This window comes from Ischnura elegans, chromosome 1, assembly GCF_921293095.1.
Source record: "Ischnura elegans chromosome 1, ioIscEleg1.1, whole genome shotgun sequence".
In the NCBI taxonomy this organism is placed as follows: Eukaryota; Metazoa; Arthropoda; class Insecta; order Odonata; family Coenagrionidae; genus Ischnura; species Ischnura elegans.
In genome coordinates, this window is record NC_060246.1 from 79,114,954 (window position 1) to 79,139,402 (window position 24,449).

The window sequence follows — 24,449 nt, forward strand, 5'->3', positions numbered from 1 at the left end:
TTTAATGGTTTTAAATAGATACGTTTAGATGAATTTGACATTTCTCCGTGACTTTTTCAACGCATCTTGTTCGCCGTAACTCAGATCTTCGAAAAAATGGGCTAGGTCTTCAAAGATGGTTTGTTCCTGTAACAACGCCTTACGTACTGTAAGTACTTAGTGTGTGTGCGGTGCTTTATGTGATTGAATTTAATGTTAATATGATGAGAGGATTAATTATTTTTTAGCTATTTGTGTATTGTAGCATCCTTAATCCCGTAAAATTTCGTAATGATCCGGAGCATTTCAGGAGTTGATGTAACGTGTAAATGATGTATTAAACTCAATGCATTTGTTAGTTGGAGCAATAATAAGGGATAAATAATGTTTTTTAATAGCCGTTAACCTTGGTAATGGTAAAGATTTAGTGGCTAATGTGCATTAATCTGTTTTTTCCATCAGGACACGGCTACCACAATGATCTGGTTGAGTTCGAGAGTACTTAGGACATCAATTCCCCAACCCGGTTTTCTGCTGCCCATCAGGTCCTTCTATTCCTCAAACTCTCTAACCTTAGAGTGGTCAGCCGTTTCATTGTGGCTCTTCCTCAACCTTTTGTTTTTTCGGAGTAAGTCTTGCTGAGAGGAGCTGGAGAGTGGGGCAGAAAGTTTGGTGATCGGTTGACCATGCAGGGAAGTGGAGGGGTTGCTGGAATTGGTGGCGGAGGGGGAAACAGAGAGCGTGGGGCCACTCTTCCAAGGGCCAATGCAGGAAGATACGTCCACTCTGTATCAGACCTCTACGGCGCTGATGAGATAGAGGTATTATTGGAAGAGATTCGAGACCTGGAACCCCCCTCCACAGCTGAGGACTTCCAGGTGAAAATGCATAAAAAAAACTGACAACTTTTTACCTTGCTTTTTATTCATTTGCAATAGAATGAAAGCTAAATCACTTCTTTCTTTTATTAATGTTTGCAAAATCAGTTAAAGCCTGTAAAATTTATGCATTTCTCTTTCAACAATTTTTGCCTTGTCAGTTTTTCTCTCCTAATTCAGTGGAGGCATTCTTTTGTTACCCCCCTTCCACGGTAGTTTTATGGTTTTCAATAGTCATATGTATGCATTGCACTTTTTAGGACTTTTTATTTGCTATAATAAACAATGTTTAAACAGTATTTGATGAATCGTTTAATACTGTCTTGATACCCTCATTTCTTCTTAACAGCTAGATGAAAATGCTGAGCATTGTTTAATAGATTTATATTTGTATGTCAATGGTGAACTTACTGTAGAAGTCTGCTAAGATGCATAGTAAGTTGCTTATCCTGAATAGTTATTTTCATTACCCTGCTGTTTAGCCATTGCTGGCAATAATAAAAATATTCAACTTCTTGGAATCATCATTGGTATGTATTCATGTTAAGGTTTTAGCAATTATATCTTTAGGTCAGATTCATACATACCAGTTCTGTCTTTGTACCTGCAGGACTTCGAAATTGATGGCAGTCGTAGTGGAGGTGTCGAAAAGGCGGGAACAGGAGCGCAGGGATTGGCTGGTGTCAACCAAGGGGTTGAAGATGGAGACGTGGGTGCAAATACTGGGGATAGATGTGAATCCCTGGGTACCATTGGTTCATGGGACTCGCATACAAACTATCAACAGGTTTATGGATTGGAAGATGGATCAGATGGTGGAGGTGCCCCATTCCCTGGAGTCGTGCTTTTTTGTGATGAATCCCACCTCAAGTCTCCTACAGGAATTGTACGGGTCTTGCTAGTGGTATGTACTCTTCAAATTTCTTGAAACTATGCTGATAATCCCTGTAAATATTTGCAGAGGGAAACTTCACCCATTAGAATGTTTTAGATGCAACTGACAGATTGTGAGTGAAGTAGGGGGTAGAAAGTATCAGAGTTCCGTATTTGACATTTATTTCTGCCATTAGTTTGAAAAAATTTGAGTTTCTGGACCATATTGTTTGCTTGGTGACCTACTCAATGCATTGTTTTAATGTTTGGCAATTAACTGCTTTGTTGCTTTATATTACAAAGCATTTGACTTTGGAATTTCTTGACGCTGCATATACTTCAGGTGATGTTTTCTTTGGAATTCAATCATCTTATTAGAGCAGGCTTCGCCAACATCTCAATGGCGTACTCTGCCATTGTCCATTGGACGATAAGACTCAATGCCCTTAGGAAGATGATAGGGTTTGCCTTTGAAATGTCAGCAATCCCTGATGTACTTATTTGGTGGACTCCCGTAGTTGATTTCACTCAAATCATTCTCCAGTAAAGTGTCAGATCATATTGTATTTTACAGTCATACTAAATATTTTACTGCCTCTTAAGCTACAACTAAATTTTGTTTCATATTAATATTCTAACGACTGACTCCATGGTTACTATAGCCATCCAATAGAAAATGTCAACAAGACTTAGCCCACCATTCACAGAGTTTATTGTAATTGGTCCATTCAGGCCCATACTCCCCCTAGCAAAAGCCAAAAGTTTTCAAGCATATTCTAGAGGATGTGATTTTGCAGAGATGCATCCCTTGGAGCGCAATTGGCACAGAGCTAATAGTGGACCAGAAAGACCCTTCCTCAATCTATGAGAAATTCTGTTGCAGGTTTGAATGAGGTTATCTGCAGCATTCCTAAGAGGTTGGAACTCATATGGGAAACTTGCCACAAACTTCAAAGAAATTCCCACTTTCAAATTCCAGAGAAATTGAACCTTATCCCTTGAGACAGAAAGAGCCGTAGATGGGGTTAGGTTAAACAACTATGTTAAAGCTGTTCTCATGGAGTTTTCACTTCTCTTCCATCATTCGGGCTAATGTTAACTGCTTAACGCTTGGCTTTACTGAAGGGCAGTAATCTGCATTATATTTTAATTTGTTATCCTGTCAAATTATTGTTTAAAATGCTTGTTAGATTATAAGTGGAAGCTGCTATATTAGCTGAATAACACTAACCATCTAGACTTCTTGGGGATGGGATAAAGGATATATGGTGGCAAACGTTGGTGGAAATGTGGGAAATCTATCATATCTTCTACTCCTGCTTTGATCTAGAAAATTATGTCTAGGTTATCATTTTCCCTATCATTTAAGTCAGCAAAGAGAAACCCTCCTCATGTTTGCAGGATCGGCTTTTGGTGTCATTTAACCCAATTTTTTATTAGAAAAAGGTCTTGTCTTCTACATTTTTCACTGTGTTTCTACCAAATCTTAAAAACCTTGAATTATGGGGATTATTGTACAATTTGTAGAGCTGGTGACTTTGGGTGAGTTCATTGTGAATTTCTGGTTGAAGTCAGGAATTTAAACATTATCATACCAAGGCATACTAAATGGTGATTAAAATCACCCAGGATAGTAACAATGAATAAAATGAGGTCTTGTAATGGGAAGAGTTATTTATTAGCAGGCTTATAAATATTTTATCAAAGATATTTACTGAATTGGCTCTATCGTTACAAGCAGACTTTTTTCCCAAGAAACCTCTTATGCTTCAGTATATGCATCGTTTAAACACGCATGGCAGTCTTCATGAGGATAATGTTGCTCAGAGTGGCAGAATTTTTTTCTCTTTCTTTAAGTTGATCATGTGTCGGAGATTGCATTTTTGTAATTTTATCTTTATTTTGGTTTCGGCATTGAGTTAGTGTTCTTTGTTACATTTGCCTTTTCCTTTCTATGATTCAAGTGCCATACTTACATCCAGTAGATTGTAATAAGGGTACACATCTACAGATTAATAATGTATTATTATAGGAATCAAATCTATTTTTGTGATGATGCTGCAATCAAATAATTTTATCAATGATTATACGAAGGATCAAAACGGTTCATGTTTAAAAACTACGATAATGTATCCTTCAAATTTTATCCTTGAATTATGCTTGAATTTTACATTCAGGGCTCTGTGGGCACCACGTTTATAAACCTTTTACCGTGTATGTCTGAATATAGTCCCCCCTTTTCTCCAAAAATGCTTGTGGTAAAAGTAAAGGCTATATTCAAACGCATTTATTTAACTTTTCCCGAAACTGAAGCCTCAAAAATAGGGGGGGGACTATATTCGGAGAAATATGGTAATTTTTAATGTTTGTCTGTGGAAGGGTTCATGGTGACCACCCTCATGGAAAACCTGGAAAATCATGGTATTGCGTCGGAAATTACAAAAAGATGTGGAAAAATTATCTACGTAATGAAAGTCATGTGGTGTTTTTTTAAATATTCTTTTTGCTAACGGATGTATCTTCGATAATGGAGCGTGCCATTTCCTACAGATTATTCTGATGATTTTCAATCATTGAAGTTTTTTCTGCAATATTACTTAAAATTTTTCATCTGAATACATAAAAATGTATAAGCAAAAGACAGCTTAATGTTTAATCTGCTTATCAATTAAGAAATTTGTCTAGTTTCCGGTGCAATGGAGTGAAATCAAGGAATGTGACTGTGGTGGTAGTTGAATGTAATATTTTTATGCCACTGCGGGAAGTTTTTCCTGAAGCATTTCAGAATTTGTTTGATTTTAGCTGTAACTTTTTTTCAGATGTGGAAGTATTTTTACAAAATAATAGGGTGGTTTCCTATTATTTTTTTATTGCCTAAATCGAAAGATTATTACTCCTGGAGTACGTATTTCACGCTTTTAGATTTTTAAATGACGATACTTATTTTTCGCGATTAAAATGAAAAGTGAAAAATTTCAAGCGCGCGAAAACACGACGCGTAAGTAGGAATGATGGGAAAAAGTCTGTGCGACGCATTTCTGGTTACCCCTCCCGCCTTGTGAGGTGACCTTGATCGAGGCTCTGAGCGCTGATAGGACGCAGGATGCTAGCGGGTAGCTGAGTACCTTGCTGGCTGGTTGCGCTTGGCTTAAAAAAGGTTTATTAATACCTTATCAAACGAAGAAAACTTTCCGACCTTAGCCAGTTTTAATAGGTGATTATTAAGACATTTTCCCTGAGCTCTGTGCCTCATGCATGCATTGGTAACCTCAGACGATGTATAACTCCTATCCTCTCGTGTAGAAACTAGGTCCCTGTGACGTCACGTGGAGTGGCATCGCATGGGCGCCAATCTGGCCTTTTTCAAATGAGGATAAAATTTGACCCTTGCCATTCGTCTAAACCGGTATTTCAAAAACCAAATAATTTGTGTATTATGAATACACTAATGGTGGGTAAGGAATCGCAATCAATGCCTTTCGTTTTCTTTGATGAAGGAAACTACCCTATTGTGGTTATCCTGGTAGATGTTTTGTGGGTGGCTTTTTATGGTTTGGATGTTGGTTAGTTCTGTCTTCTCCTGTCATGTTTGGTCGTCTTAGTCTGAAGGGGTGAGGCCGACTTCAGGGACGAAAAGAGCTGAGGAGTGCTCTTCATCCTCGAAGACTGTGAAGGAGTTTTCTGTGAAAACATGTTGAAATTCAGTAAACTAACCAAGATGCAAACCCAATAAACTTACCTGCATAGAAAGATTTCATTTTCACTTAAATGTGTGGTGTGTTAGTGTCGATTCTGTGTCACATGATTATTTCTTTTCCTCTTTAAGGTAATTCCTGTGGTAGCTTCTCTGTGAACATGTGATTATTTAGAGAATTTCTGGTTTTTGTGAAATTTTGCCCTCTCTTTGTTCATGATTTCCTGAATGTTCAAAACTTTAATGTAATTTAGATCAAGTTATAGTGTTGATCACTTCTTGCAGCCATAATCTCTTTTTAGCTGAATAGTACCTTCAGAGATGGGGAAAAGGATATTTTCAGTGAGGGAAAAAGGTGATTTTTATTCTAAAATTTATCATCCTTCGAGCCATCCCTTTAAATATCTGATGACAAATGTTCGTTTTTATGCTGTAACTTGAATTATAGTTGGAGCTATCCATTTTAAGGATAGTATAAGTCAATTGATTAAGGCTGAATGGTAGTTAATTTAATTATGAAAAGTGTTACTATCTTTTAATGACTTGATAGTGTTATTCTTGTTGGAAGACACATTGTCGATGGGAGTTATTCTCCAAGGGCAGCCACTGTGATGGTTTTTTTGAGAATGTTATTCATTGATAGGTTTCATCTCCTCTATCGGTGGCCAGTCCATTGTTAGCCCAATATTTTTGCACAGTTGACCCGGGATGTCTTTATTAATCCCTTCCGAGGTCAGGTTTCATGGAGAAACTGTGAAATAATCATGTAAGGGTAGCATACTACATTTCTTCAGTTAGGAAGCAAAAATATTCTTTCTCAATGGAACAGCATCATGGGATATTGCAATGTCGATATTGGGAATTTCAGAAGATTGACCACACTATTAGAATCGATGTTGATTGAAGGATATTTTTTGATCTGTTGTTATTTTTTGTCAATAAATAATGGCAGTCAAAGTTTTCATGACTGAATCACCAAGTGATGACTCTAAATCAATTGTTCATAATTGGAAAAATCATTGCATAATCAGAGGAAAATAGATGAGCATGGAAAAATATGAAAATCCAGTCTGAATTCCTTGGTGGTTGACTCCAGCAATGAACTGGCAAAATTCTAGAAAACCTGTCAGTGAATAAATGTAGTTACGAATTCCGCATCAACAATCTTCCACTTTATGTGTATTTTGCTCATTTTTAATGATGCTTTGATTATGATTTTACAACTACCTACCTTTACCAAGTAAATCTGTATAAATGCATGGAGACCACTGAATAGTGCATAAAAATGGAATCATTACTGTTGATAAATGCCCACAATAACATTTTGAGAGGGAATGTTTTTAAGTTAATCAATATGTATTTTTATTCTCTTATAATGTCTTCATGAAATTACTTTTCTGCTATGATACATATTACACCCATGTCTCGTATAGCGCAAGGGATGCGTTCCTTGGGGTCTTTGCGCTATACGAATTTGCGTTATACGAGAGCGTTTTAATATTGGGAAGATAGGGATGCGTTCCTGGTAGCATAGGTCTTGGGTATTGAATTTCCTCTAAAACATATATATTCCCATAAATAGCCTTAGAAAACATTATTTATATAATTTTTTATAGTTTAAAACATCTTTAAAGATAGTATGCGCGCATTTAAAGACTTTTATTCACAATAAGTTCAACAGATTCAGGCTTCAATTGGTGGAAGTTAGACATATTTAAGTAAATGAAAGGTCGTAGCACTTTTCCACAAGAATTTTTAATGCGTACAACGCGTTTCGGCTCACTGAGCCATCATCTGGTACAAGACGCTTGAACACATGTGAAGATCCCTTTTATACCCTTGAGAGAGGAGAGTATTGGAGAAGGAGAGGATTTGACATCTTTGAGGATGGGGGGGGGGGGGGGGGGGTGGGAACGGGTGTACAGAGTATAGACAATGGGGAAAGATACAACTACGGGATGTGGAGAACCCACGTTGGAGGGAGGGTTCTGGTCATAACTGTAAAATGACGACACGTGCGGAAGACCATAGCAAAACAGGAGGAGGGGGTGTTGAGAAGAGTGAAAAAAAGGGGGGCTTAGGGTAAAAAGAGGCCGCGTGTCTTTTGAAAGTGAGAGGAGTAAGTAGCGACGCAGGAAAAAAAAGGCGGGGTGAGGAGTCCCTTTGGGTTAGCTGAGAAGGAGTGAAAGTTAGCGGGGGTACAAGGGAGGAGATTGCCAGCAATAGAAAATGGTCAAATGCGTAGAGAGGATGGGCGGACGGGAAACACCCCGTGGATGTAGGGGTCACTTAAGGCGTGGGTGAGGAAAGAATTTCACCATTTGTTTTGGTGAAGGGTATCTTTAGGAGAGGGGAGTGGGTGAAAAACACTTGCTCATTCATAAGCGTATTCAAATCACTTTGTACAATTTCGAATTGCTCAAAAACATCCAGTCTTGTACCCTTACTTTCTAAATGTAGAATTTCAGGTTTAAAATTACAATAATGTAAGGTCTGAAGAAGGTGTTTAGCGAGAAGTGACGTTTCATCTCCATTTTTCCAGCACCTTCTATGTTCTTTCATTCTGGTAATGAAACTTCTGCCTGTTTGGCCGATGTAACACATGTTGCATGACTCACAATTAACCTTGTAAATGCCAGATTGATTGATTGAATCTATTTTGTCTTTAAATACACCAAAGGATGAAGTTCGCCATGAAAAAATATTTGACTTAGCCGGGATTCGAACCCGGATCTCCCGATTGCCGGTCAGGCGTGCTACCAGTTACACCACCAAGCCATCTTCTCAGAGCGAACTTCGGGATGGGTTTTACCGAACAAGATGTTGACGTCACAAGTCCACACTGTGGCACATGTGGCGAGGGTCGTGCTTACTAAGCCACTGTCGGGGAGAAAAACCCTTATTTTCCGCTGGTCTGCGGCGACGATTTTCAAAGCACTGAAGGAACAAGTGACTTTGTACGCAGTCACGCGCACGGGTGCAAAGTTAAATACACCAAAGGATGAAGTTCGCCATGAAAAAATATTTGACTTAGCCGGGATTCGAACCCGGATCTCCCGATTGCCGGTCAGGCGTGCTACCAGTTACACCACCAAGCCATCTTCTCAGAGCGAACTTCGGGATGGGTTTTACCGAACAAGATGTTGACGTCACAAGTCCACACTGTGGCACATGTGGCGAGGGTCGTGCTTACTAAGCCACTGTCGGGGAGAAAAACCCTTATTTTCCGCTGGTCTGCGGCGACGATTTTCAAAGCACTGAAGGAACAAGTGACTTTGTACGCAGTCACGCGCACGGGTGCAAAGTTAAATACACCAAAGGATGAAGTTCGCCATGAAAAAATATTTGACTTAGCCGGGATTCGAACCCGGATCTCCCGATTGCCGGTCAGGCGTGCTACCAGTTACACCACCAAGCCATCTTCTCAGAGCGAACTTCGGGATGGGTTTTACCGAACAAGATGTTGACGTCACAAGTCCACACTGTGGCACATGTGGCGAGGGTCGTGCTTACTAAGCCACTGTCGGGGAGAAAAACCCTTATTTTCCCTTATCTTTATGACAGTGGCTTAGTAAGCACGACCCTCGCCACATGTGCCACAGTGTGGACTTGTGACGTCAACATCTTGTTCGGTAAAACCCATCCCGAAGTTCGCTCTGAGAAGATGGCTTGGTGGTGTAACTGGTAGCACGCCTGACCGGCAATCGGGAGATCCGGGTTCGAATCCCGGCTAAGTCAAATATTTTTTCATGGCGAACTTCATCCTTTGGTGTATTTAACTTTGCACCCGTGCGCGTGACTGCGTACAAAGTCACTTGTTCCTTCAGTGCTTTGAAAATCGTCGCCGCAGACCAGCGGAAAATAAGGGTTTTTCTCCCCGACAGTGGCTTAGTAAGCACGACCCTCGCCACATGTGCCACAGTGTGGACTTGTGACGTCAACATCTTGTTCGGTAAAACCCATCCCGAAGTTCGCTCTGAGAAGATGGCTTGGTGGTGTAACTGGTAGCACGCCTGACCGGCAATCGGGAGATCCGGGTTCGAATCCCGGCTAAGTCAAATATTTTTTCATGGCGAACTTCATCCTTTGGTGTATTTAACTTTGCACCCGTGCGCGTGACTGCGTACAAAGTCACTTGTTCCTTCAGTGCTTTGATTATTTTGTCTTTGTTGCGGCACAAAACTTTACCAAGAGTGTGGGGGTTATAAAAAGAGACATTGAATTTATTTTTGGGGAATTTGCGAGCAAGCCTATTTGAAAGATCCCCTACAAACAATAGCCGGCACCATTTTTTGGATTTCTCAGTGATGAGGGGAAGGGAGCAAAGCTGTGAACCAGACATCCACTTTTATCCAACATCTTCTACTGGTACCGTTATGTTGATGACATCATCTGCTGCTGGACCGGAAGTGCTAGACAATTAGATACATTTCTGAATCTTTTAAATACCCAACATCCCAACATTACGTTCACAGTGGAAATAGAATCCGATAAACAAATAAACTTTCTTGATCTCTCCATATCCATAGTTGGTGACAAACATGCTTGATCAGTTCGTCACAATCGTGAGTTAGTGCATAAGTGTGATGCGGTGTTGCATTCTGCAGGATAACCGTACTCCTCGATTCCTTGCATACAGTCCGGCAGGCGAGAGTTATCTGATGACGGCACAATAGGAGGGGATAACCCTGAGCCAGCACGGTTTACAGCCAACCGCTGTCCCCTAAATGTGCCTCACACCCTCAGCTAGTCATACAACTTATCAAATGCATAAAGAGCACCGAAATAAGCCTGATCCATCAAAACAAGCCCTTTCTTCAAATCATCAAAACAAGTGATTCTTCCTTTGGGTCCTTCACGCTTGTCATCCCTTCTGGCTCCTTTGTTCACGGAACTCTTTGTAGGCGTTTCCCTTTCTTACCTGGCAACCTTGCCACCTTCCCCGACCTAGATCGTTCTACCTGTCATCGGATACCTCTCGGCGGCCGGAGTGTAGGTTTATCAACTTAGGAATAAGGTCTTGGAACGCATCTAGTTCGTATATTGAACTTATTGTATTCGGGAAGATATCAACCCTCGATTGCATCCTGTCGCATTCTTCTGTTGAGAAACTGAAACGAACTTTCCTATTTATATATATTTCTGCATAATTTAATCCCGTTTATTATTTATGGTTTTTTTTCGACGGTTCCTACTTCGTTATTACGAACGTCCGGTTTTTCGGTCCTGTGAACTTCGTAATAACGAGAGTCTACTTTATTAATATTTAATGTAAAAAAGTAATCAAAATGAAATGTATGTATGCAATGAATGATGTTATATCCATGTTGACGTTACTGCCGAGGAGTAATAGCAAAGTTGCACAGTAGTGCTGTTCGAGTCACCAGATTTCAATAAGTCTAAAGCTATTGTTCCTAATATGTCCCTGGGACGTCACTTTCACAAGTGTCACACCGGAGTAATTTGGGTAATTCACTTTTGAAAGCAATACAATTCTGTAAAATACGTCTCAAAATGACAGAACGTCATTTATGAAATGTTTTAATGCTGTATGCTAGACATTTTCCGAATAAATATATAAATTAATAACAATAGCCATAGAGCTTTAGGCCTTACCTTAAGCCATTATAGGTACACATTTCGTCTTTAAATCCTTTGAAAAGCATTAAAATGAAGAAATGAAAACCGTAAGCTGCAGACAAAACAATAAATAACTGGTTACGATATCAGTAAATAATTGCGCAGTGAAACTTCATTGATAAGTGACGTAATGGTAATTACATATATGATGGAAGATGGATTCCATGATTGTAAGCCCTTTTGATTTAAAAAAAGAAAAATGTAGTAAGAGGACTGAAAGAAAATTCCTGCCTGAAAATTTTTCTGTCCACGGGAAGGAGGAACGGGTGAAATGCTGAACAGTTCCTGACTGCACAATGGATTAATTGATACTTTGTTCAGACTGTACCCAAAGTTCCTCCACGCCACATTGCGTCCTATTGACCAACTCCTTAGGTGCCAAATTTGAAATTTCAGGCATGCTTGAATTTTTTGAATGTTTGTACCTCTGAAAGTTGAACGTTCTTTAGAAGAGGACTTATCAACCCGCCAATTTAGTGAGAAACCAGTGTGTACTATAGGAAGAATGATTTGTTTGATGAATTTGATAAAATTTTAAATTCAAATTGTTGAGTCTCAAGAAATTAATTTTATACATTAGATTTTTTGGGATTCTTTCAGGTGAATCGAATGTCTTGTTAAGCACATTCTATATTTCTTTAGTGACCTTCTCATTGATTTTGCAGATCTCATCTGTTGCATGCCTAGCATGTCTCTGCTCGTCTGGTGGAGGGGGTGGTGGTGGGGGTGGCGCTGGCTCTGCTGGTGCTAGTGGGGGTGGTCCTGGTGCAGGTGCTGGAGGGAGAGGTGGTGCAGCAGCAGCAGCAGCTGGGGGCCTCTTCTTGCTTCCCCTTCCTGGAAGATTGCGCCTCATGCTGTTTGTCACTGTGTTCAGCATACTTGCCACATGCCTTCTGCTCTTCCTTGATATCTCCCATCTAGTATACTTATTTCCTTTCAATTGGTCCAGACTTGTAAGTACATGTTTGAATATTATTATTTGGAGTCCTTTGTACTAGTGCATGTTCGTAAGGAAGGGATTGCTGTTTGAAATTATGTAAGGGCCCTTTATAATTAACCTAGGAATTTGAAGCTAATCCCTTTTCTTCATCCACTTACCAAATTATTTTTACAATCTCATCCATTGTGTTAATTTCCTGGTTTACTTATTACACCTAAAATATTTAATCCTTTTCTGTATGAAGTTAGCTAATTGCTTGATTTGAACACTTGTTTCTTATTTTGGCTCACATTGAACCAAACATATTTTGTTGGTGAAACAAATTCCACATTTCTATCCTCTGTGCAAAATTTCACGGTCTTCTCTTTCTATTAATGTACCCAGGCATTCATTTTCTACAAATCAAGGAAGTATGCTGCATAAAATCTCCGGAATCTATTTGAAATGTCACCATTATAATTTTTTTCACTTGAGTATTCAAGGTTTTACATGCCATTTTACTTTCTTCTGGTAACCCTGTAGGGTGAGAGGAAAAATGTGAAAGCCCCTTTTATATTTTGAATGGAATTTTAAAATAAATTTTTGGTTGGAAATAATATGGAGTGGATCAGGGCCGGACTGGGACCTCTAAAAGGGCGCTGCCTTCAACTTAAGAAAGGGCGCAATCCGAGGGTAGGGCTATGGGATATTGTTTTGAAATTCACAAGGTAAAATTTGAAAAAAATATGGTATTTTTTTACAACAATGGTTTCAAAAAAGCTATTTAACTATTACAACGTGTATGTGATAGAAGGTACACAAATTTAACAAGCGAATACTCCAAATGATCATGTGTAATGTCTTCTACTTTAGATGGATATATTCTAAATATTTTATATTTTAATATTTTCAAAGATATTTATTATTAATATTACAAATTACGCTACTGCCATTATTTACGATGTTTGAATAATGGAAAAGATAAAACTTGTAAGTAAGATTAAGGTTATAAAAGCGTTTTATTTATGTATACATTTATGCAATCCAAATCATACATGAAACAAGAGATGTATTTAACTGTTTTATGAAATAAAATTAATACAAAATAAAAAATATCTTTGTAGAAATAAAAAACAGCCTCTGAAAACTGAAGTTATCACTAATTATTGTGAAGGCCACTTTTTTGGAGCCCACTTCAATTATCAGAAGGAAAGTAGGCGCTTCATTTCCTTGCTTTAGAAACAGAGTTCATCTAAAAAATTTTCATTGCTTATCTTTGTGACTAATTCTCGTTCCGACTGCATCAAGAGGAGAGATTCCAAATTCTCATTGCTCATGGATGAACGAATTCTCGAATTTATGAGCTTCAGCTTTGAAAATGCACGTTCGCAGCTCACTTGGGTCATCGGTATTGTTAAAAGGAACTTGTAAGCCTTGTGGAGTTGCGGATACATTAATGAGTACATGTTTGTACTGATAAAGTATCTTGTATGCACATTTAACACAGGAGTGGCATTTGTCGTTGCTTTTACACCAAATTGTTTCTTCATCTTCATCTTCTGATTTAGAACTTAAACTCACGTCAATGTCACTGGAATCCTTCTGAAAGTGATCTTGTAAATTCATATTAAAGCTTGGCCATTGCTCAATAAATGATTCCAGTTCTTCCTGGAGCTTGCCTTTGTCAATGTTGGGGATCACAGTGCATATTTTTTCCAATGCATGTTCTGGTATTCCATTTGTTCTTAACTCAGAGAATCTTACAGGATCAAAGCATGAAAGATCTTGATAAACTTGATTTTGATGAGAAAACCTTGCTTCCATACTGGCGTTAATTTGGTCAACAACCACATAAAACACATTAACTTTAAAACTCTCTTCACTGCTGAATGGAGTTTCTACGACCTCATCACTTGTTTCATCTGGCATTTTTTTCTGTTTTTTCTGTCTTCTGGCTGGCAATTCACTCTCTATGCTGATGTTGTTGGAATATTGAGCCAAAATTGGATTTTCTTCGATTTTATTAATCAGACTTTTTGACATGAACTTGACAAAGTTTTTTGCAGCATGGACAATGCCTGAAAACTCTTCTCTTATTCTCTTAAGACTGTCTTGAGCTGATGAAATCAAATTCCAAGCCTGTGCATAATCTAAATTTTTTGTTTGAAGATAGTCCGACAAAGGCGTTGTTGATTTGAAAATAATCAAGAACATCATAGCAGTTAGGATCTTTTAACTTGCGGGCGCAAGAACGCATTTTTCTTAGGGCCCACCGGCCCACGTGCCGATGGGTCGGCGGGCCAGTCCGGGCCTGGAGTGGATGACTTATTCGTAATTATAAAAGGTTCTTAAATAATCAAGTTAAACCTTTAATTTAGCTGATTTTTGCCATGTGTAAGTGATCAGGTTGACCTTGTTTGTTCAGAAAGTTTATTCTGAGGTTTTCGATTGTTTCTTTTTCCATCACTGTTCAGAGTAATTCAAAATTTTGACTCTCAAAAATTGAAATCCTTAGCGATGAGTTCTATGTATAAACCTTCCCGTAAGAATCAATATTTTGTCATTATTAAGCATCCATAAAACAATTTGTCACAGAATTTTACGTGAATTACAAATTATTATGTTCATAAGAAGTAACAAGTGTGACCTTCCATTATAAATTGAAATTTTCCATTTGATCTGGAGTTCCTTTTCATTCTGGCTATTCACTGTGAGTAGGATTTTGGTTATTTTATAGGAGTAAAAAAAAAAAATTTGCTAACTCTTGCTTTACTTTGTGGTATTCCAGGAAACTTATTTTATAGGAGTTCTTGTTTGGTTCGTTGTTCAAGGCTTCCACTCAACCGTGAATAAGCCGTGAATTTTGTCATAAAACCTGAAAAATCTCTCAAAATTGATTTTATAACTACGATTGAAAGAGCAAAATAAAATTGATATGTCGATCATGTTTCAAGGTCCCTCATGTGTAGACAATGTCCACGCATATATCTGCACACGTATATTCTAAGTGCAATTATTGGCCTGTGTGCCGTGATGACACATTGACCTTAAGCTTGTACCAAAGCGGGAAGACTGGTAACCAAAGTGTTCATTAACCCTTGCGAAAATTTAGACACTTCTTAATTTCCCTGGCATCCTGGTCCCTCCATTTTCCCGCTCACAACCTTTAGCGGGAGCTGAATTTTGCAAACGACATGTCATGCCATGAGAGATAGCACTTTCATTCTTGCATTTGCATTCACTGTGTCTGTCGCGTTTGTTAAATTTTTAGTTAACGTGCGGCTGATGATTGTTACGCGATCAATATTTATGCCTGAAACGGTGTATCTAATAACCGTGAATGTGATGACATTTAGACCGTGAAAACCTGGAAAAAACCGTGAATTTTGTATTTTAGTTTGAGTGGGAACCATGTTGTTGTTTGTGCTATTATTATGATGTATCAAATCAGGAGTAGGAATTTTTAATCCATTTTACCTTAATTTTTATATTTTCAGAATGGCTGGTTCTTTGTCTTGGTTAGTGTTGCTTACTTGGTGAGCTCGTCTTTGCTTCTACACCTGGTTCACATCTACTTAGTGTCATATGGTTGGGTGTCCAAGCATACTCGTGACCAACTCATTGTAACAGGGGTAAGTTGAATAATTTGTATGTATGGGCATAGAATGTTTATTGACAACTATTTGTTGCATTTAAAATTTTAAGCTATTTGTTAGAGCTTTTAATTACAGTAGAACCTCGGTTATACGACTCTCAGTTATACGATGACCTACTTATACACCGATTTTTTTGGTCCGGTGAATAACCCCATATGAACCCATGTATTTCCACCCTCGGTTATGAAACTTTTCACTTATCCGACTACCTCGGTTATAAAATGTGTTTTTATAGTTCAATTAGATAAAATACCTCACTTATACGACTCGTCAGATAATAGCGGTGCACGCGCCAATTTTATTCACAGGAATGGGAGTAGTATGTGCTCATTACATAGTTGAGCTCCTTTTGCACAGCTTTGGAGCACTTGTGTTGAAAGACACTTGTTTCTCGCATTCATACAGCTCTGGGCTCATAAGCAAACAGACTTTCTTCTGTTTGAAGACAATTGTGTTATTCCCTATAAATTTGGAGTATTTTCCTTCTTTGAGGAACAGCTACTAGAATTTATACATAAGTGCATAGGTAACAGAAACTTCCTAATTTGGAGTATTAATGATGGTAAAAATCACATTATTATATTCCATGGACTTGGAATCTAACTTCATCAAGAAAATAACAATTTTTCGTAGCCAGGATTCGAATCTGGATCTCCCATCTGCCAGTCAGGTTTGCCACCAGTTATACCCCTTAGGTTTAATTGTTTAAGCAAGTTTATTTTTTCCCATGGCAGTTAGTGTGAATAGTGAATTATTTTGGTTGGTTCACATCATTGACTTTTGCATTTTCTAGGCTCTGGGTTATGTGTGTGCCCTGGAAGCTCTGTTGCTTGCCGTGCTCTCTCGATGTGATCAACCGAGGTACGCACCGGTGGAGGAGGAGAGGACGGCGCTGCGTGGGATCAGCCACGAGGAGGAAGAGGAGGAGGAGATGGAGGTGGTGGTGGGCGTGGAGGATGAAGAGGCGGCTGCGGACAAGGAAGTGGCGGGCATTGTGAGGGCAGCAGCTGCGGCAGGGAGGGGGAAGAGCCCCCGAGGGGGCGGAGACGACAGTGCTGGTGGGGGTGGGAGCAGTGTGGGACAGAGTGGCAGTGGAGGGGGCGTGAGGAGGGGGAAGAGGCGGAAAGAGGACTCTAGCGGGATGAGTGGAAGGACCTCTCAGACGCCTGTTTCAGTGGAATCCCCCGTGGCGGGTCCCTCGCACTCGAGGTGGACAGACAGGGAGCCTAGGGCCGGGTCATCCAAGCACTCGGACGAGGCAGCCCTCTATGAGGCGGGCACTACAGACCGGTGAGGAAGAGAGAGAGGTGCCTTGTGGGGATGAATCAATTTTCTTGTGTCTAGATCTCGGGGGAGGGGTGAGGGACTGTGGAAAAAATTGAATTAAATAAGAAGTCATTTCCATCTGCTGCTCTTTTGTATTGGTGTCTTGGTTCATTGGTTTTGCTCTGTGGCTCTCATGAAATAATTGAGAGCGAATCAGGGCTACTAATGATGATGATGTTTCTGTAACTGGGCCGTGTTTTCTGCTCCTCAGTGGCAGCAATGCGGTCAGATTTTGTCGTGATGATATGATATCAGTGGTGTTGGCTTTAAAGGAAAATTTCAGAGGCATAAAAGTAATCTTGTATTTTCAGAGAGTAGTAATGGCAGGTGGTTGGTTAGAATCAAGCTGACCAGCTGCCATGTTGGAAATGTGCGTCGTCAACATGTGTGGGTAATGTAACTTGGGACACTAATGGCTATGTTGTCTGTGTGTTGCTCCGTCTGTGGTTTAATAGCTGGCAGCAATGTCTCAGTCAAAAGGGTGCTTTTTGTAATTCTTTTCATGAATTAGTTCATGTAAATTTGTCATGTTGACATTCCTTCATGTGTTTTGCAACCAAACAGTATTATTTTGCCTTTTATAAAGTTTTATTTATTTATTTAATCAACTCTTTTAAGTTGAAGAACTGATCATTTTAGCCTCGCCTTGTATTGTAATCTTTTATATTTGCTCAAAACTCAAATGAGTTTATGAAATCTCGGCATTGTTTTTTTAAATGTTTGAGGTTATTTAAACCTAATTTATTGCTTAAAATTAAGACTTTTGTACGTACTAAAAAGTGCTACATTGGAAATCAATAATTTTAAAGATATATATTATTTGATGTAATGTGTATGGAACTGTATATTTTTCATGTATCATTTGGATCTGTGCTTTTTTTCATGCATAACTCATTTTTCATGTTCAGCATGAATTGTAACTCCCATTATTCAGCCATTTTGATCTCTATTGTCATCAGCAATGATACTTTCATTACTGCCCATCTCATAGGATTGAGATACTATTTGCTCACTGATGTTTATTGATAGCCCAATCCTTGAGGGTACTAAGTGCATGGTGTGTATGTATTTAAACATGAGTAGGGATGGAAATCAGATCTTAATGGTATGTCTAACTCATTAGGTATGCTGAATTGTGAGTTTGAACTAATTGAATCTTTTGAAAATAAAAATTCAATTTGGAATCAAATGAAATTAACCCCTCTAACGTGATTTATGCAGAATTTGCATACAATTATCTGATGAATGTACAACAATACTGGGTCAATTTTTTGAATCATTAGCCGAAGCACTTTCTCCAGTGTAATGAACGATCAAGTTTTGCTGAAATTACATTTCGTCATAATTTTGTTCCTTGACAGAGTTTGGCTTTGCCTAGAGCTGCAAATCTTTAAGCCAAGCTTGAAAGGGCTATGATGATCTCTAAAATGCTTAAAAAGTCCATCTCTAATCATGACCTCAGAATAGTGATGGCTGTATCTCAGGTACTTAGTCAATCTGGCTCAGCCTTTCTAGAGAGGAAAATCAAAATTTGCTTGCATCGTTAGCTGAGGATCATTTATTTTTCTATTAACTGAATCAAGATATCATCATATTTTTATTTTATTTGGAAGCTATTGTCTGGGCCCAAGAATTAAGAATAACTAGACAATAATATTGGAAAACACTGAAGAATTATATAATTATTATACCAATAAATGATCCTCATGATCCAAGTTGAACTGGTTAAATAGGAAGTTTTTGTTTGATTATTTAATCTTGTCCCAAATACCTATGCCACCAATTTATGCTTAGGCTGGTTGTGCACTGTCAAAGCATCTGCTTCCTGGTAAATGTTGATGTAAATATTGTATTCTTATCAATAATCATAAATTATCATTTAACATTATTTTTGAGGCAGGTGAAGATGCTGCATCATTAGATTTGTATCCTAGTACAAATTTATTGTTGGTTTAAAAGTTGGCTTTATTTATTAGATTTTGAATTAAAAACGTATCATTTGTGCATTAACCCACGATTCAGCTTGGATCCTCCAGTTTGAAGGCTTAGTATTCAAATAAATAGCTCTCATTTTCCTTTTAAGATTCTTAGTTGGACCTTACAATTACAAAATTCATTCAAGTCTCAGTTTCCATGATTTGCAATTTAAATATCTACATCTTCAGCTTACTAAATATTCATCTTCTCATTTACTTAATTCTTAATTTTTTTTAGCCTGGAAGATTTCTTGTGGTTACCAGCTACTTGAGAAATTTTGTGTCGTTGTGAACAAATTTTCTTTGACAGCTGTATATAGTTTGTTTAGCTATTTCTTCTTTCTTGGCTTGGTCATCAAGTATAGAAAATATAATTTTTCACCTATAGTTTGTTGTTTCCAGTAGATGCTATAATTTAACATTTATTTAAGGTAAAATTCAATAGGGAATGCCACAATCAGATTTCAATGTATACCAGAAGTTGGTTCTAGCTTCAATCAAATTAACATTTTCTTGCCATTTTTTAAAATGTCTCTCTGAAATGCTGGCTTCAGATGTACATTAGTATTCAGCTATGACCAAATGCCTGGCCTTATATTCAGATGCTGCGTATTTGAGTAGCATTTTACTTTGTCATTATTTTGACCAATTATTGTCGCTGACATGTAAGTACAAAAAAGGTAATGGGGTGCATTTGAAATCAAGTTTCATAGTCCTTATGAAGCTGCAATGAATTGTTTCACCCGTACTTTAATTTTTTGTAATGTTTCTATTTGTTTTTTTTTTCTTATTTCAGCTGGCATGACTTCAACCTAGCCTTTATATATTTTTTAATAGTTTTTTTCTCTCCCCAAACTAAACCTTGCTGTTGTTGTTGATGCCATAACTACCTTCATAATGTACATTTAAAAGTTGTACAAATCAGAAGATTTAAAATATATCATACTATATGTTAACAAAAATGTGTGAAAGAGGGAGAAATTGTCTAAAGAGATTTTGTGCATATGATGAGGTATTGGTTGCTAATATAATGTATGTTATATCTGTGTATTCATAATTCGTACACTTGAATTGCGTTTTCAGCGAGGATATGGAATCCGTGTTTCTCTTGCTGCTTTGTGTATTAATTCATCGGTTAATGTTCAAAATGTTGTCTTCCGTAAATTTCTCTCAAAATTAATCTATGATCTGAAGCTCTTCACATTTCCTGACTCATGAATGCCTTGCAGATGGAGCACTGTACTTACAAGATAGACTCAGAGTAAGTGATCTTTTTTGTATATTCCTAAGTTTTCCTCTTAATCACATGAACGTAACCTAGAACCAAGATGAATATGTCTGATTATTTCATATGGAAAAATTACAATGAAATTAGATGAGTATGTGCACATGTATGTTTCATATAATGTGTGTGCATAAGTGTTAGTCGTAAGACTTATTTTTTGGGGTATTAGCTCAAGAAGATATTGGGGTTGCTTTTATAACGTGCCTACGGGAGCTGTTTTGGAAAAATGTAATTTTTTTCATTAGAAAGGGTGAAATTTTCTCGGCAAGATAGCATGGTGCAAAATGAAATTTGTTTGAAACAGCAAAGCATAGAAAGTGAATCCATAAGGAACCGAACATTTTGGTACTTTCTATAGACTGATGGGAAGGTTATAAATTGCTAAAGGCTTATAGTTAGAGATAGAGTTAATGACTCTTATGGAACTGAAATTTTTAAATATTGCCTTAAATCTCACATAGATCACAAATCATCCAGCATTCATGGTATAAGCATATTATTTACATTGAGTCGTTTCACGCACTTTAATCCAATTATGGAAGGAATTTTATTTGGATCAGTGGCATATTTCCATAAAATAGTTTACTCAGAAGCTAGTTTAGCTCTTGTGCCTTGTCTCTTTACTCATTGGAAGATGAGGGTGGGTGTAATTTTTGTTGCTAATGGCCAGGTGCATTCCGTAATGATGAAAATTGTTTGTGATTGGCTTGAATGTACCTGTGTAAATATGTCAAAACAGCATGAAGCTTAAATCGGCTGGAGTTCGATAGGTTTGAGATGAAGCGTATAATTGATGAAAACTTTGAAGTGCTCTTGGTTTTAGGTTATAGATGTTCATTGCTAGTAGTAATGAGGAAATAGGGATATCATCTTTCTCATAGATTAATTGCTTAAAAAGTATTTTTTGATACCAGGTTTAAGCATTATCATTTGCTTAAAATTTATTGAAATCAGTGATAATGATGCAAAATCAATTTATAATACCTTAAATTGACTTCATTTTTAAAATGTGCATAAAGCAAGTGAGTTTTAGTCTTTTGCAGAAAGAGGAGATCAAGAGGTGCATTATTTATGCTGATAGCAGAGAAAAATTTTTGTAATTAACATGCTCATCTGCTTTCTTTGCCCGGTCCAAGGGTATGATAGACCTTTATAACTTTCTCCATCTCAGGCCATTAACATTAGCCTTCCAATTAGTAGCTGACACTACAAAACACAGAAATCTCTTCCTGTCAACACTGAAACTTGTGACTCTCTCTGCAGTAATATGTTGATCATTTGGGAAGTGCATGATAAGGGTGTGTGTTATACGTGACAAATAATATTTTATTTGTGTGAACATATTTTTTGAGTGATTGGTGTGGGTTGTAGTTGTGGATAGCTATTTTATTGTTAAATGGATTCCTGTTCTGCATTGATCATAATCAGTGTGGAAAAAGCCTGTGAATGTTATATGTGAATGTTAAGCACAGTTGCACGAGTGCCTCTATTTCGGTGTGTGTTTGAGAACACTATTATTTAAGCTCATGAACATTATGCCTATTTGTGTGTGCTATTTACTGAATTCGTCTGATAGAAGGGAGATAATATTATGTGAACAATTTGACTTCCAAACATTTCTATTGTTTCAAAACTTTCTATTTTCATGTTACTGTTTCCCGATGCCTTCCTCCATGCCCACCTAAAGTGAAAAATTTCATTGAAACAATGTGATGAAACCACTTTTGTATATGTTAAATTGTAGATGTTTTAAGTGTAGATAATGTATTGTGGAGGTTGTAATTTAATGTTGACAAGTTAAAGTAGCTGACATGATTTGATAAAAAAAAGTACACTGCCAGCTCTCGATGTGAATCTATGAGTAAGTTTTAACACTTGAAGAGATGTATCAATGATCCTAGACGTTGAAAAATCAGGACAGTTGGAACATTAAATTTCTCATTTCAGCGTTTTTGATAACATAAGTGGGGAATTTCTGTCACAGTGTTATTAACACTTTAATGAATCAAGAAATCTGCATGGGTACGCCAAAAAGATTGTGGGAAGCTGTCATTTATATCATCTTGGAAAAATTTTGATTAGGCCTAATGATTTTATAACACTGCACTGCCAGCTCTCTTTGTGGGATTTAAATTTAAATTAACTGCAGTAAATTTGTATGTCTTGCTCTTTTGACTTTGGAGGCAAATGAACCAATCAATGCATAACCTCTGTTTAGACTCTAATGCTTACACATTTCCAACTTTTCTTCTTTCTTCTGTCACTTAAAACTTTGGATATTTACCTCTCAAACAGTGATGCTAAGTATGTGTGTTTTTAAAATTGCATGTTAGCCTGGAGTGGATGTGATGAAGGTTGAAAATTGTTGGATTTCCTTATTCTATGCACAAGTATACTGCATTGAGAGCCACTATTTTAATTTTTAAGGTTTATAAAAATATATTTTTGCCTTTTTCAGGAGCTCTTTGAAAAGGCAATGTTTTCCTTCTCCTCAAATGTAAAAAAGTATTGAAAAACAAAGTCTTTTCAAAGGTAACAGATTTCAATTTTTACCAATGTAGAGAAGGGTTGTATATAAAATCCTTTTGATATTCTTGTGAAAGAAAAGGATATTTATTAATGTAGCATACTTTTAAGTGCAGAAACCTTTTTACAACAGACAATCCTTGAAATAAACAACTTAGATGTAAGGTCTTGTTGAAATGTGTTTGAGAGAATGTGAGGATTAGTGCAAAGCAGATAGGATGATATCTTTAGAAAGAAGTTGGCATCTTTTTTAGATCTTATGACGTGACTATAAATTACCTGGGCCATCAGCACAGGTTTGTATTTTGAAAATTTAGTGTTAAATTCTTAGTTATTTTTATTCAAGCCTCTGACTACGTATTTAATTTCCATGAATTGAAGTACAGATTGAAAAAAGATGCCATTTTGTGACTGTGACTGATTCGGTTTCTTCCACAAGTGTGTATAATATTCTATAGTGACTTGTAGGTTATTTTGATACTTTGATGTAGATGAATGATTGCACAATTGTGAAGATAGTTATTCCATGATACATAATTGTTTGGAGCCGTCATTGAAAGTTTTTCTCAAAGTTTGGTTTCCCCTTTCTAGATCATTTCACTTGTGTTAAATGTATAAAATGTATTTAGATTCTGACGCAAAATCATAATTTATGCTCACAATTAAAAACTAAACTGTTTTGTAATGAATAGGTATGAATTTATCCCCCATGAATAAATGTTTTACTTTTGAAATAACCAAATACCTATGTTGGAAGGCTTTTTTGGATTCAATACATCTCCATTAGTACCCAGGGGCTGCAAACATTCCACCTCTGGCATTTTACCCTTGTAGACAAATAAACATTAATGGAACCTGAGTTTCAAACTCTCCTAGGTGCATGTAACTTCCTTGTGCGATCTTTGATTAACTGTTAAGAAAATTGCTTTACATTGAATGTGTGAAACATTTAATGTAGTGTTTTGGACTCATACACAATATTTCCTGTTGTGAGATTGAAGTTATAAGCAAGTAATAGAGAGAGGGAAATGAGTGCAATGAGCTTTGAAGATAAGTTTTAAAAGGATGATGGAGAAAATTACTTGTTTCCAAGTTGACAATGATTGACTATATTTTTGCTGCCTTATTTGATACTATAATTCATTCCTCATTTACAATATTTTAAGTTAGCTGCTACGAAGTGGATTGACTGCAATTTAAAATTTTATTTTTAATGGGTGAGCGTCCCCTTGAGTCGTCTCAGTCGGAAGTGGAATGGGGACAGGGATCTTGAGGGGAAAGATGAACAAAGCTGTGCACCGCAATTGGGAAGTTGCCCTTCTTATTGCCCTGGCCTCCAGCAGGTCTTAGAGTATGTGATAACAATGAAAACTGGTATCTTTTGGAGCATTACATTTTTTCCCTCCCCTAATGCCAACTGACATTTTTTTGGGGACCTGCTTGGGTACTACTTTTTCTGGGGGCTGGCTGCTGGATGAGTCGCCTATTTATGGGGGCTGACCTATTGGGCTCTTCGTTGACAAAAAGTAACTTAGGGCAATCGGTGATGTAACTGGATCAGAGAGCTAGAGTAGTAAAATGCACATTATTAAAAAAACGATCTGTCCAAATATGACATGTCTTTAATAAAAAAATGTGAATGGAATTCAAATGAGGTCCCGAAAGGAAAGATATTGCTTAGAGCTCTAAGTGTGAGA

General features: G+C 37.5%; 1 protein-coding gene across 2 annotated transcripts; it reads left to right on the plus strand.

The window, feature by feature from the left end:
* The first annotated feature begins 56 nt into the window (after positions 1 to 56).
* Positions 57 to 23,441, plus strand: LOC124164037. 2 transcript variants are annotated; one of them, XM_046541205.1, is made up of 6 exons: positions 57 to 148; positions 442 to 857; positions 1,468 to 1,761; positions 11,730 to 12,017; positions 15,481 to 15,615; positions 16,433 to 23,441. In XM_046541205.1, the coding sequence occupies exons 2-6, from the start codon at positions 666 to 668 to the stop codon at positions 16,931 to 16,933; spliced, it is 1,410 nt and encodes a 469-aa protein (XP_046397161.1). In that variant the 5' UTR covers positions 57 to 148; positions 442 to 665; the 3' UTR covers positions 16,934 to 23,441. The 2 variants fall into 2 exon arrangements, with proteins under 2 accessions (XP_046397161.1, XP_046397168.1); XM_046541212.1 differs by having other exon boundaries at positions 442 to 800.
* The last annotated feature ends 1,008 nt before the right edge of the window (positions 23,442 to 24,449 follow it).